This window comes from Pseudonaja textilis, chromosome 1 (genome assembly GCF_049901715.1).
Source record: "Pseudonaja textilis isolate UNSWEBS1 chromosome 1, rPseTex1.2, whole genome shotgun sequence".
NCBI lineage: Eukaryota > Metazoa > Chordata > Lepidosauria > Squamata > Elapidae > Pseudonaja > Pseudonaja textilis.
Genome location: NC_141990.1, coordinates 183,641,858 through 183,654,846, shown reverse-complemented (window position 1 = coordinate 183,654,846; position 12,989 = coordinate 183,641,858). Strand labels below are relative to the sequence as shown.

Below are 12,989 nucleotides of genomic sequence, written 5' to 3'. Positions count from 1 at the left end.
AAATTTCAGTTCACAAAGTGTGAAGGGAGGGGAACCGGAAAAAGGAATTTGCTAAGGTTTTAACTGTACATCATCCTACCTCACAAGGGCTTCAAAGCAGACACCTGCTAAATTGCTTCTTTCTCGGCACATTTGTACCAAACCATCTTGGTCTGTGAAAGTGGATGATTCAGCTGTTGCAGGACCATCAAAAATAGTGGGTCCAAAAGAAACATTAAGCTGATGCCACATGTTTAGTTAAATGACGGTTTGAAAGTAGGGACTTGGTACTCACTGATAACAATTTGGGTGGTGATAAAACTTCAGCCAATATATAAAAGCATGTGTGACCTTATCTTCTGGAGCATTTCTGAGTCTTTATTTGAATTATGGTAGCGTTATAATTAAAATGTCAAGCATCTTAAAAAGGTTCCATCTCAGCTGAACCGCAGTGATGTGGCAATCCCTTCTACTTCAGACTGCACAACTGCTGCATCTCACAGTACAGAGACTCTTTCACCATAGAACGCTGGGGCAGAGACAGCAGCTTAGTGGAAAAGCTGGAAGCTCTGAAGTTACCTTCATGCAGAGAATGATAGCTAGATATGGCAGATTTATTAGAATACCTTCTAGAATTCATGAAGTAGTTTGGGGTTCTCTCTCTCTCTCTCTCTCTCCTTCCCTCCCTCCCTCCCTCCATGTGTGTGTGTGAGAGAGAGAGGGGGGGGAGGGAGGGAGAGGGAGGGAGAGAGAGAATTGGCTTATCATTGTTTCTATGTACAAAAGGAACAACATAATGACTTGTGGTAAACAGAAATTGGAAGGACTTAGGAGAAAAGCCTGAAAGAGTATGTGAGTGCTGTGACTAAAACTGTTGTGTAATAAATAGTTTTAAATTACAACTTAGTCTGGAATCTGTATTAAGAATCCCTAAGGAAGAACATAGCACCTCCCCTGGCTATGCTATTCACTTCAGCTTTCTTCTTTTCAATTTAGAGTAACGTAGTTAAACTTTGGACTTCAAAAAGCTATTTAACTACAACTTTCAACATACATGACTTACTGGCCATGTTGGGTGGGCTGGAGATAGGTTCAACAGCATCAGGACTTCCACTTCTGATTTAGGGAATAGCTTATGTCATAAAACTAATACGGGCATTAAGATCTTCAAAAAGAATCCAGTTCCCATTGTCTTCTTTATTTACAGTAAACCAGCAGATGGAACCTAGTGGAACTAAAATTCCCAGACGAATCCCAATTATTACAAATTCTATTGGTAAGTGGAAGATGGAACCTTTCCATCTGTTTGGTCCTTTGGGCTTCTGGAAAGGGCATATTAAACATGAGCTGCTTTTGTGGCTTGACATCTTAATTATCAGTTAGCTCCATAATCCATCTACATATTGCAATCCCTTTCCTTCAACCACTCCTTCTAATGTTGGAGCACCAAAATGTGGACTATAGCACCAACTATCTGGCATCAGAAGTTCCTACAAGAGAAATTGTCCTTGAATCTTTTCCATCTCTTTTTGTCCTTACCATCTGGAAAGTACAGCTGCCATAACCAAAAGAGACTACCATAAATACCTCCTGTATATCCCTAATACATTGACATTTTAAAGGGATTAATTATAAACTTTTTGAGCACCAATCATAGCTGAGTAGCACAGAATAAACAAAATACTAATTTGGGCTCTGCACCACATATTTTTTGAAAAGATCTAATGATTTTGGAACGTTTTATAATTCTAATGAGGCTCTCAGAACATGTTTTTTATATTAAAAAAAACCATTTTAAGGAATGGCTAACTACCTATTCTAATGCTAAACTAAGAGTTTTGAGTGATATGATTTTTTTTTTTGATCCCCAGAACTGGACCAGCCAAGTTTTCTTCATTTCGGCAGAATTATTTTAGGCAGAAAAGAAGATATTTTATTGCTAGCAGGAGTCCAGAATCCTTACTATAAAACATATAAATTGGGGCTCTATCAGTAGCTCACCATTGCGCCTACTCTCCATGTTCTGTTTCCATGAAGGCACTTCCATGCATGCTTACATAAAATCATGCATGGTATGCTTTCCGTTTCACACATCATCTAACCACGTTCATGTAGAAATAATGGGGAGATTGGAATGATTTATCGTTAATTGTTTTCATCTGACTTATCACTATTTTTGTGAGGTTCATAACATTTTACAAAGCTCCTGGGGGCACCATTCATGACTTCTTCCATGTGGTTTGGAAGAAGGCAACTTCAATTACCAACCAACCAGAAGTCCTATGCCTCTCTTGGGGTTTTGCTAACATGATTTACAGCGAAGCAACACCATTCCTTGCTTTGTCTCTCTCTCTCTCTGCATATCTCTATCATTCAAAGTTAGACCATACTTGTGTAATTCCACCCCATTCGCCTTTACTAAACTGATTAATAACTATTGAACAGTGATGCATCTCCAATTACATATTAAGTTATTTCACTTCTACTGCACTGGCATCTAGAAAGCTTTGGGATAGTCTGGTTTCTCCTAGATGGTATCATCCCATCTCCTTGGTTAAACCCATCTTCCCAGAAAAAAAATGCACACAAACAGAAATAAAAAATGGAAATTGGAATTGGGCGCTACTAAATGTTATTTCTTGCAGACTCTGAGAAAGCAGGAAAAAGCATTCAGCAGGAGAAAGCACTGACTGATTCAAAATATTTTTGGTATTTCAAAATAGAGTTATTATATGATCACTATCAATGAACATTATGATTATTATGACTATTGCTCAAATTAACTGTAACCAAACAAAACAGTGTTCATATAGACCAGTGGTTCCCAAAGTGGGTGGTACCGCCCCCAGGGGGCGGTGGGATGCCTTAGGTGGGGCGGTAAGAGGCAAGGGGGCCGGCAGGGGGTGCTAAGACGTGGCAGGGGGAGTCCGAGGTGCCGGCCTGGCAGGCTCACTGACTGCTGTCCACGCAGCCCATTGACTGTTTCATCGCTCCGTAGCCGGTGCCTCGAATGCAGAACCCGTGCGTGGTGAGCCTTGCCAAGCCTGGGGGGGAAGAGGTGGGAGGTGGTAGAAAGAGGGCGCCTTAGCTTGCAGGCTGCCCTCTCTGGTGGAAGTGGCAGAGGCATGCCAGAAGTCCTGAAAGCAAAACCCTCCCAACGCGTGCAGTGGAAGGGGTGGGTGGTCCGGCATTAGGGCCCCCTTCCCCGGAGAACAAGGGAGCACGCAGTGCCCGTCCGGCCTCTGTCTCTCCAGCCAGCCAGGCTTGCGCACAGAAAGAGGGTGGGTGCAGCTGCAGCTCTCCAAGGCGCGTTGCTCGGTTAGGTTCGACTCTACGTGGCCGTCCCAGACCTAGAACCTAGCCTCCCTCTGCAGCCCGGTTCTTCCGACTGAGCCCTGCATTTTCTTGCTTGCTTACTTAGTTTCCAAGCGATCGTTCCCTCTGCCTCCGCTGGTCTGGCCTGCTTCCGCACACTTTCCTCCTCCTGAGTGGAGCATAAAGATGGACAGAACACTTCACTGAAGTTGGGAGTCTCTGAGCATGTGCAGAGTACCTCCCCTTGCTTGGTCCAATGGAAGTGGACCTTGGGTTGAAGCAAAGAGGGTGAGGTCGGCTGCATCACTGCCCCAAGGAGGTTGGCATTGCAAAATTGGATGCCAAAGGGGGCTGGAGAAGGGGCAGAAGGGCAGCTGCAGGGGGCTGGAGAAGGGGCAGAGGGGCAGCTGCATTAAGGAGCAGGAAGATCTTAGCCATGGTTTATTCATTGACTAAGCCAGAATCAAACAGCTTGCTAAACTCTAAACCAGAATGGCTGGGTTGATATATTCAGCCCATGTTTCTCAGCCTTGGCAACTTGTGTGGACTTCAATTCCCACTCTGGCTTTGCTCTACTAACTTTCTCAAAGTGCCACTGCTGTCGCATTCTGTCTGTCTGTACATACATACATACATACATACATACATACATACATACATACATACATACATCCAAAAGGTCTGCCTGTCTGTCTGCCTGCCTTTCTGTCTACTTACCTACCTACCTATCTACCAATATCTATCTATCTATCTATCTATCTATCTATCTATCTATCTATCTATCTATCTATCTATCTATCTATCTATCTATCCATCCATTCATCCAAAATGTCTGTCTGTCTGCCTGCCTTCCTGCCTGCCTACCTACTTACCTATCTACCAATATAGATCTACCTACCTACTTATCTACCAATCTACTTACCTACCTACCTATCCATACATTCATCCAAAAGGTCTGCCTGCCTATCTACTTATCTACCAATCTACCTACCTACCTACCTTTCTCTCTGTGTCTGTCTGTCTCTCTCTCTCTCTCTCTATCCATCCATCCATGTTCGAAGCACCAGCCCTGCAGACCCATTGGGAAAGTAGAGCAAAGCCAGTCTGAGAGGGAGGAAGGCGGAGGGAGGGAGAGAGAGAGAGAGAGAGAGAGAGAGAAACCTGATGCATCAGATTGAAATGAGGCCTAGTTTAGACTGAGGCCCTTTTCCACATTGAAACATTTTTGCCAGCACATTGAAACATTTTTGGTTTCTATTAAAGGTTTTGTGGACAAAACATGGTCAAGACAATCAGGAAGCTCTTACATTTTGTTGAGGCTTTAAACAGGATCCATTGGACCTGATCTCCATTCTAAAAATTACTTTTCCCCAATGTATTACAGTGCCAATTCTGAAGAAGGCAAAACCAAAATGTACTGGTAAATTACAAGGAGAACACACACACACACACACACACACACACTCCCTTCTAACCCTGCTGGAGCAGGTGATTGGACTAGAATAGATATCTCATTATCTTTCTCCTCCCTCCCTCCTTCTTTATTTCTTTTTCTTTCTGTTCCTTCCATCCCCCCCTTTTTCTTTGTCCCTTTTTCTTTCTTTCTTTCCCTTTTCTCTTTCTTTTCTTCCTTCTTTCTCTGTCTCTGTCTCTCTCTCTTCTTTCTCTCTCTTTCCCTCTCTCAGGCTCACCCCATTGACTTGGCTTGCTTGGGCAGGTCCCTCCAGTGCAGTGGGCTCAATGGAGTAGACCTGTGGGGCCGGCACCTAGAATGTGGCAGTGTCGGCATGTTTGAAAAGTAGAGCAAAGCCAGAGGTCAGTAATTTTTGCTGCAAAGAATCACAAAAGCTTCTGGGTTGTGCACAAGAAGGGACACACGTCAATGCAATTCAGCAACATAAAATAAAGAGATACAAATAAAACAAATCAACAAGAATCGGCAAAGCATCTCTGATTACATTTATTCACTGCTAGAATCTAATCAGAGATGCTTTGCCGATTCTAGTGCAATGACCTGCTCCAGCAGGGTTAGAAGGGAGTGTGTATGTATGTGTGTCTATAGCTGTCAAAACTCCAAAAACAGGTCAAGTATCTCTGGGGAGGCCAGTCATAAATTAGAACACTTGCTAAGCAATAGGCCATTAGTGAGGATCATGTGTATTTGGTTTGCCAGTCACCTGGCCATGCCCACCCAGTCACATAACCACCAGATCACACCTACCCGGTCATGTGACCGGCAAGCCATGCCCAGCCAGCAAGCCAGGCCAGCCAGTCACATGACCATCAAGCTACGCCCTCTCAGTCACGTGACCAGCAAGCCATGTCCACCCAGTCATGTGACCAGCAAGCCACACCCTCAAATTAGTCCACTCCCACAGAAATTTGAATCCCACCCCTGGGTGGGGGGCACCGAGGATGAGTTTGTAGCATCAAGGGGAGGGGGTGGACTGAAAAAGTTTGGGAACCACTGATATAGACGTTGAAACTGTTGATCTTTCTTTATATAGTAAAAACAAAAAATCTATTTTTTTAAAAAAAGATATGCTTTTTAAAAAAAGATATGCTTCAAACTGTTTTTAAGGAATTGGATATATAAACCATAGCAATGTGGAAGTGCTCTATAAGCTCATTAATAAAATTGAGGAGGACACCAAAATAAGTTTTGCTGCCAGAAAGTGAGGTTGGTTTGCAGATACTGCCCTTCCCAGTTCATCTGTTTATCAATAGAGCTACAAATCTAAGGGAGAACAGACCTTCTTGTTCATCTTTACAGTAGGTTTCTGTTAGGAATTTTAATTTTTGACTAACCTTCCTTGCTGCATTGAAGAAGTCATTGGCTTCTTGCAACAACGCTTCCCGTTCCTTGAAACAGCTATTTACTTCTTGTTCCAGTAAGTTCATTTTTTTATTTGAAAGCTTCAGATGCTCTTTTTCTGCATACTCCTCTGAAAACAGAATTTTGAGAGCCTCTGATTTTAATCCTTGTATAGCAGAATTCCATTCCTGGGAAGAGAAGTGTGAGTCAGTTAATTATCTGCCAATGATGATTTAGATTCAAGTTACTTGATTCATAACAACAAAGTAATCATAGATAAGAATAATATCCACACTAAGATAAAAATCCCATGCATCAAAAGATAACATAACATAAATAGCCCCAAGAAAATACAGAAATCAACTTGAAAAGAATAAAACTGAAATATTTGATGTGATAATAATCTAACAATAAATATTCCTTCTATATGTAATGGTTGCCAGGGAAATGGACAGTTAGCTATCTCAGGACAATGAATTTCAAAACTGAGAAGTCTTTATTGAATCTGAAAAATCTCTCTGCCAATGCTAAATTATATATTAACAATGTACTTTATATTGCTTTCTTTGCACTATTTGTAAAAGCAAATCAGCTTCCCCCCAGTAATGCATGCATAATGGCGTGCATAAGTGAACCAATCATGCCTACCGTCTCTGTCCTACTGTTTTGTACTTTTCTTATAAGTATCTATCTCATGTATTCAAAACTATATTTATTCTTATACCTGTATCTTGTAAGCGATTGACAAATCAAATAAATACTAAAATACTAAAAATACTTCCGCATAGAAATGATTATTTCTGATTTCTCCTCATGTCCCGCTGTGATGCTTCAGTGTGGCAGATGTGTGTGTGATCCTGGGAAGGATGAGGAACAAAGATGAAACAAGTATATTGAAATATTTTCTAGCAGAGATGTCAACATTAAAGATTCCTCAGAAGATGTGCCATATAAATGGAAGAAGTACAAGACAGCACTGAACTCATCAAGTTGGAAGTCTGCAGGAACCGATGGAACACTCACAGCAGTGTGATAAAAGCAAAGTTGGTCAATAGATTGGAAGAGATCAATCTGCCTTCCAATTCCCAAAAAGGGAGATTAAACAGAGTGTTGGCAAACAGAATGTGTCAACTACGGTGTAATATCTTTAACTTCACATGCTAACAAAAAAATAGAGAAGACTCTCAGGTGAGCAATAGACAAGAGACAAGGACTACCTGTAGAAAGGCAGGTTGATTCAAGTACACCATTGATAGACGTACTGTTGAAAGATTTGAAGGACCAAGGAAGATTTGAAGGACCAAGGAAGGGGCATATAGAAAATTTACATATTTGATTGTTAAGAGTCAATACCTACTTGATGACACATAATCAATCAACAATAAATTACATTTAATCTGCACGCTTAAAAAATGAGAATGCTATTTTTTTCTCTGAGAAAGCTTATATCAAAAGTCATCTAATTTTAGAATGCTACAATTCTTTAATTGATCTGTACTTAAGGTCAATAGGAACATTTAATGTTATATTTGGTGTTTGGAAGCTACCACATTCAGTGATGGGGACACTATAATTACATATCTGAATTCCTGAATTAGCAGTTGTGCTATTGGCTTATAGCAGAGGTAAGCAATCAGCATTCCTGAAACACTTACATACTGTCTTCAGGTCCTTGCCAAGAAGACTACTGAATTGTAAATTTTAAGGTGACAAAAGTGGGAAATATACTTAATTTATATACACTGATCTGATTTATATTCAATTTTTTTTTCTCTCAACCCCATTTGGTTTTTTGGTTGTTTTTTTTGCTTGGTGCTGGGATATATTTTGAGTGTGACTCTTGGTACGCCAGTCAAAGATTAAGGTTGATTCCAAATCAGGTATGCATCCCTTGCTTTTGTTAATATTTTGCTTGGGATCAGGCAAACATTTGCACATGATGTGATGTAGTATTCCCCATAGTTTGGCCCTGTCTTATAGAATAAGTAAACTATATAATGCTGTAAATAAGTAAACAAAAATAATGTTGCAAGTTACAGAAATTATTCCCCACAAGAATGGAACATTTGTTAGAGATTTAATGCCCTATGCCATTATAATAATTGTACATCATCATCATCATCATCATCATCATCATCATCATCATCGCTATTGATCATCACACAGTCAGCCAGATGTTCAGACTGGGTTTGGCATTTTTGTGTACCTATCAAGTCCTTAATATGGGCCTGGGATAGGCAAATCTGGACATTTGACGATGTTACAGATATCATTGCAGGATGGAAGCTGTTCCAAGTAAAGCTGCCTTCTGCAATTGACCGATGGCAAATTTATCAATGGTGTTCAAGTGGTGTTGTTTTGGGATTGTACCCAAGACGTCTATTACTATTGGAACTACCCTTGCTTGCCTTTGCCACTGTCATTCTATTTGTATTTGTATGTCTTTGTATTTTGTTGTTTTGTTATGTAATGCTTCTTTTCTATCATCTCTTTTGCTGATTATACAGTATAATAGTAAGGCTGAAATAAAAAGAAATTAATAGAAGTCCAACTCAGATAAAGGTCCTGATTTACAAGTAATTTGGGATTCAAGTAAAGCTTTTATTAGAAGTCATTTTATCCAACACAATACTGAACTTAAAAAGAAGACTCAGGAGAAAAATGCATGCTATTTTGGATGAGCTAAAAAGAAAAGGTGAAGAATTAAAGAAATTGCCAGAAAAGATAAGCATTTCACATCAGATTAAACTTTTATAGCAACAGTTATCTATGTGAACAATAATAGAACTGGAAATAAAGATGAACTACGCTAAACAAAAGAATTTTAAATTTGCCAACAAACCAGGAAAATGGCTAGCATATCAATTAAGAAAAGAGAAAGAAAAGGAAATGATTCTGAAACTTTAAGATGGAGGTACTATATAAATGGACAATGTGGCTATACAAAAGTTTTTATGTATTACTCTAACTTGTATAAAGGACATGGTATTTTGTTGAAAAAAATAGACAGTGTTTTTTTAAAAAAAACATAATTTACCAAGGCTCACAGAGAATGAAAGATAGATTGTGAATGGACTTATAACAGCAAGGGAAACTTCTGAAGCTATATAAAGCAATCAGGAAAAGTACCAGGGCTCATTTAAGTACAAGGCTCTTTATTTATTTAGATTTCTATTTAAGTGTGCTTTTGTGTACATGTGTGTATGTACACATACATACACACACAATCATATGTATGTATGTATGTATGTATGTATGTATGTATGTATATGTATGTATATATATCTTGTAGTTAGTGAATATGCAAACCAGCTAAAAATGGTTGAAATATATACATTAATTCAGAAATTTTTAAATCAGGAAAGTTTCTTTGGGGGTTGATTCATAAAAAGCTGGAAAACACTCATGGAACTTTGCTTGTTCCTTGGCTTGACAGGAGCAAACATTCCCTGAGTAAAATTTTAAGATCTACTAAGTTCTTAGCAAATAACCCTTTTTTTCTTTTCTGATATTTACTTGCTAGCTTGTTTTGTATGGATGAAAATGTATTGTGCTGATATTTCTGACAACTGATGTGTAAACATTAAAGCAGAATATCCTTAAATGATGCAAATGAGTGCATTCTTAGTTCTATTACTTGTGGTCTATTCTTCAGTTCTTGTTCAATTTGAAATATGACTGATAGCAATTATTAGTTGCCACCCAGGATCCTTGAATATGTATTACTCACCGTAATGTAATAGACACTCCTAATGGTGAATTAAGTTATAGAAAACCCCATTTAAAAACAAAATGCAGAGTCTAGATTTTGCAGGACTATTCATGTGCTAATTAAATTTTTACTTGTGGAAAATGCTGCCTTAGAAAAGCTGAAATCACTAACTGAAAAGAATTTTAAATGGAAATAACATTTATAAAATGGTCTCCATAGTTCCTCAGTGCCATCTAGCAGATAAATTGCAATTAAAATTTAATTTTCTTTAATAATCATACCAACTCTCTGCTTTTTATTAATCTTCAGAATGGTTAAGAGTTTAATCTTTGGATCAGAATAATAACACTGGACAAAGATTGAAAGTATAAGGGGAAAAATATAATCCTCAACATTTACCAAGGGCAGAATATCTGTTTCACAAAAATCTCATTCTTTACAATCTCTTGGGATAGCATTCCATTCACTTACAAACCACATTTATTATTTAATGGTATGTGTCTTTTAATAAACAATAAAACAGGGTCACTGTAGGAATTTTAAAATAAAAGCTGGTTTGCTCCTATTAATTACATGAAGTCCTTCTTTCCATTATAGAAATTTTGGAGTCACCCCTAATTCCTTACCCCCCGTCTGAAAAATTAATTAATGAGTATTCAGGTGTGCACTGCACCATAATCAGGACTAATAAGGCCTTTTTCACTGATTCGAATCCCACATGGCCAATATTATATTTTATATATTTATTTTTAAAGTGTAACAAATGCCTTTCTGGGAAAATGTGTCTAAGATACTAATGAAAACAACACATACATTAACTCTACCAAATTATGGGAAGGTTATTATATCCAAATTGTGGGTGTATCTATCATAATTTTCTACCTATCCTAAAGCTAAAGAACATACTAAACTATGAAGACAACCATTTAAAAGCATTACTGCTAGTGCTTGCTCATTCTTATTCAGGTATTAGGTAGCCATTTCAGGTAGTTCTCAATTTACAACCCAATTGGGATCAGAATTTCCATGGTTAAGCAAGGCAGTTGTTAAGTGAGTCGTGCCCAATTTTATTTTATTTTTTTTGCCATGATAGTTAAATGAATTACTGCAATTGTTCAATGAATCACATGATTGTTAAGCAAATCCAACTTTCCCTATTGACTTTACTTGTAAAAAGCCAGTTGGGAAGGCCACAAATGGTGATCACATGATTCTGGAACTATGCAACTGTTGAAAATACATACCAGTTATCCAATGCCCAAATTTTGATCACAGGACTGTGAAGATGTTCATGGTCATAATTGCAAGGACCAATTTTAAATCACTTTTTCAGTCCCCTTGTAACTAAATGAATTGTTTTCAGTTGAATGTTAAACCTCTTTAAACCTGTCCCCCTAGATCTGTGATGGCGAACCTATGGCATGCGTGCTGAAAGAGGTTGCTCAGAAGAGCCTTACTGCGCATGTGTGCGTGCTGCCCTCACGCCAGCTGATTGTTGGGTATCTGGTGTGCATGTGCAGGGGGAAGGGGTGCACACGAGACATGCTCACACAGGCAGAGACGCATGGTGCATGGGGTTATGCATGCATGCGCAAAGATGTGCGGTGCATGGGGTTGCATGTACATGCACAGGGGGCGTGGGGGGGCCTGCCTGCATTGCCTTCTGGGTGCTGGCTCACAAGCACAATTTTCGGCATGGGAGCCCAAAAAAGTTAGCCACCACTGCCCTAGATCAGGGTTGTCAAACTCATATTGTCATATTCTTGTCACGTGATGTATTGTGAGTTTTTCCCCTTTTGCTAATCTGGGGGTGGCCGTGGCCAGTATGTGACATATCCAGCCTGTGATCCGTGAGTTTAATACCCATGCTGTAGATACTAATGTATACTATGTACACCTCAATTACTTTCTTCAATGAAAAGTTAATGTCACTTTGAAGGAAGCCTATCCATCCCTGTGGCCATACATATTGCCTCCTTAGGAGTCAGACTAATTATAAGTTGGCCAGCCCATACATCAGCTCCCGAAAATATTGCTTGTTTTAGAGGGCCTTTCATGGAGTCAGTACTCCATTCTTAAATACAGGGATCATGTACTGTAATATGTGACTCATCCTTCAGATAAATTCTTTCTTAGTCCCATGGACAAAGATACTTTTCCCTGCCCATCTGCTGAGATATAGAGAAAAAGTTCTGAACTGTAAGGTGAGTTGTGGAATATATCTTACTTATAACAAAGAATTCATAGTCATTTGGTTTGGTTTAAAGTGGCCATAAATGCTATGTTTTGAAAGCTAAGTGATATTTGCAGCAAGAAAATGTAGTTACATGTTTTCACCAAAACCAAATAAAAGTCTCCTATTGCTGTCTTTTCAATTTCTTTGAATAACTACAAAAACATTTAGCCTTACATATAACCTTTTGTGATTCTCCACAGAACAGTTCACACTTTTTCACATTATGTCTTCAGAGAAAGTAACCTTTTAAATTGCTGCTTTTGGTGTTCCATTCTCAACCCTTGATAGATCCAAGATTGAACTTGCAGTTTTTTAAAAAAGTTAAGAAAAAGGTGAGGCGAGTAGTAGAGAAGAAATGATGCTTTACTAAAAAATAAAAACATTTGGACCATTTGTTCGCAAGAAGTTGTTGGGCTTTCAAAATCATATGCTTGTTTAAAAAACAAAAACAAACGTTCCTCTGAAAATCTAGTTGCAAAAAGAAGTTGTTAAGTGGGAATTAAATTGGAATGATTAACATTCTCCTTTTAATGGAAAGCAACTTGCTAGCTCTTCTATAGAAGATTTTACTAAAATTCTAGACAGATCGTTTTTTTAGCTGAGTTAAATTTAATAACATGCATTCTGCAATGAAATATGCATGTCATTCTGTTAATGATAGAGCAAACAGAGAAATATCTGTGCAATTCATTTTGTAAAAGAATTTAAAACAAAAGAATCAACTATCAACAATAACCCCAAAAATTACAGCTCAAAGGCTGTTTCATAAAACTGTTGCAACTACGTTAGAAAAAGAGCTCCAGTGAGCACAAGCTGGAATATTAGCATAAATCTTTTTAAAAAATAAATAAAAGGATGGTTGCTCAAAAAGAAGGTAGCTCATGAAGTTGCCTGCAGATAGCATCAGGGCTTTTGTTTCCATAACCAACTTC

The 12,989-nt window shown here is 38.7% G+C and overlaps 1 protein-coding gene across 3 annotated transcripts in view; it reads right to left on the bottom strand.

The window, feature by feature from the left end:
- Positions 1 to 12,989, bottom strand: part of CCDC141 (coiled-coil domain containing 141) — a 135,028-nt gene that overhangs the window by 63,999 nt on the left and 58,040 nt on the right. For all 3 annotated transcript variants that reach the window (XM_026696975.2, XM_087917178.1, XM_087917153.1), the window contains one exon: positions 6,103 to 6,297. In XM_026696975.2, the coding sequence (XP_026552760.2) occupies positions 6,103 to 6,297 (195 nt within the window). The remainder of the gene's footprint in view (positions 1 to 6,102; positions 6,298 to 12,989) is intronic.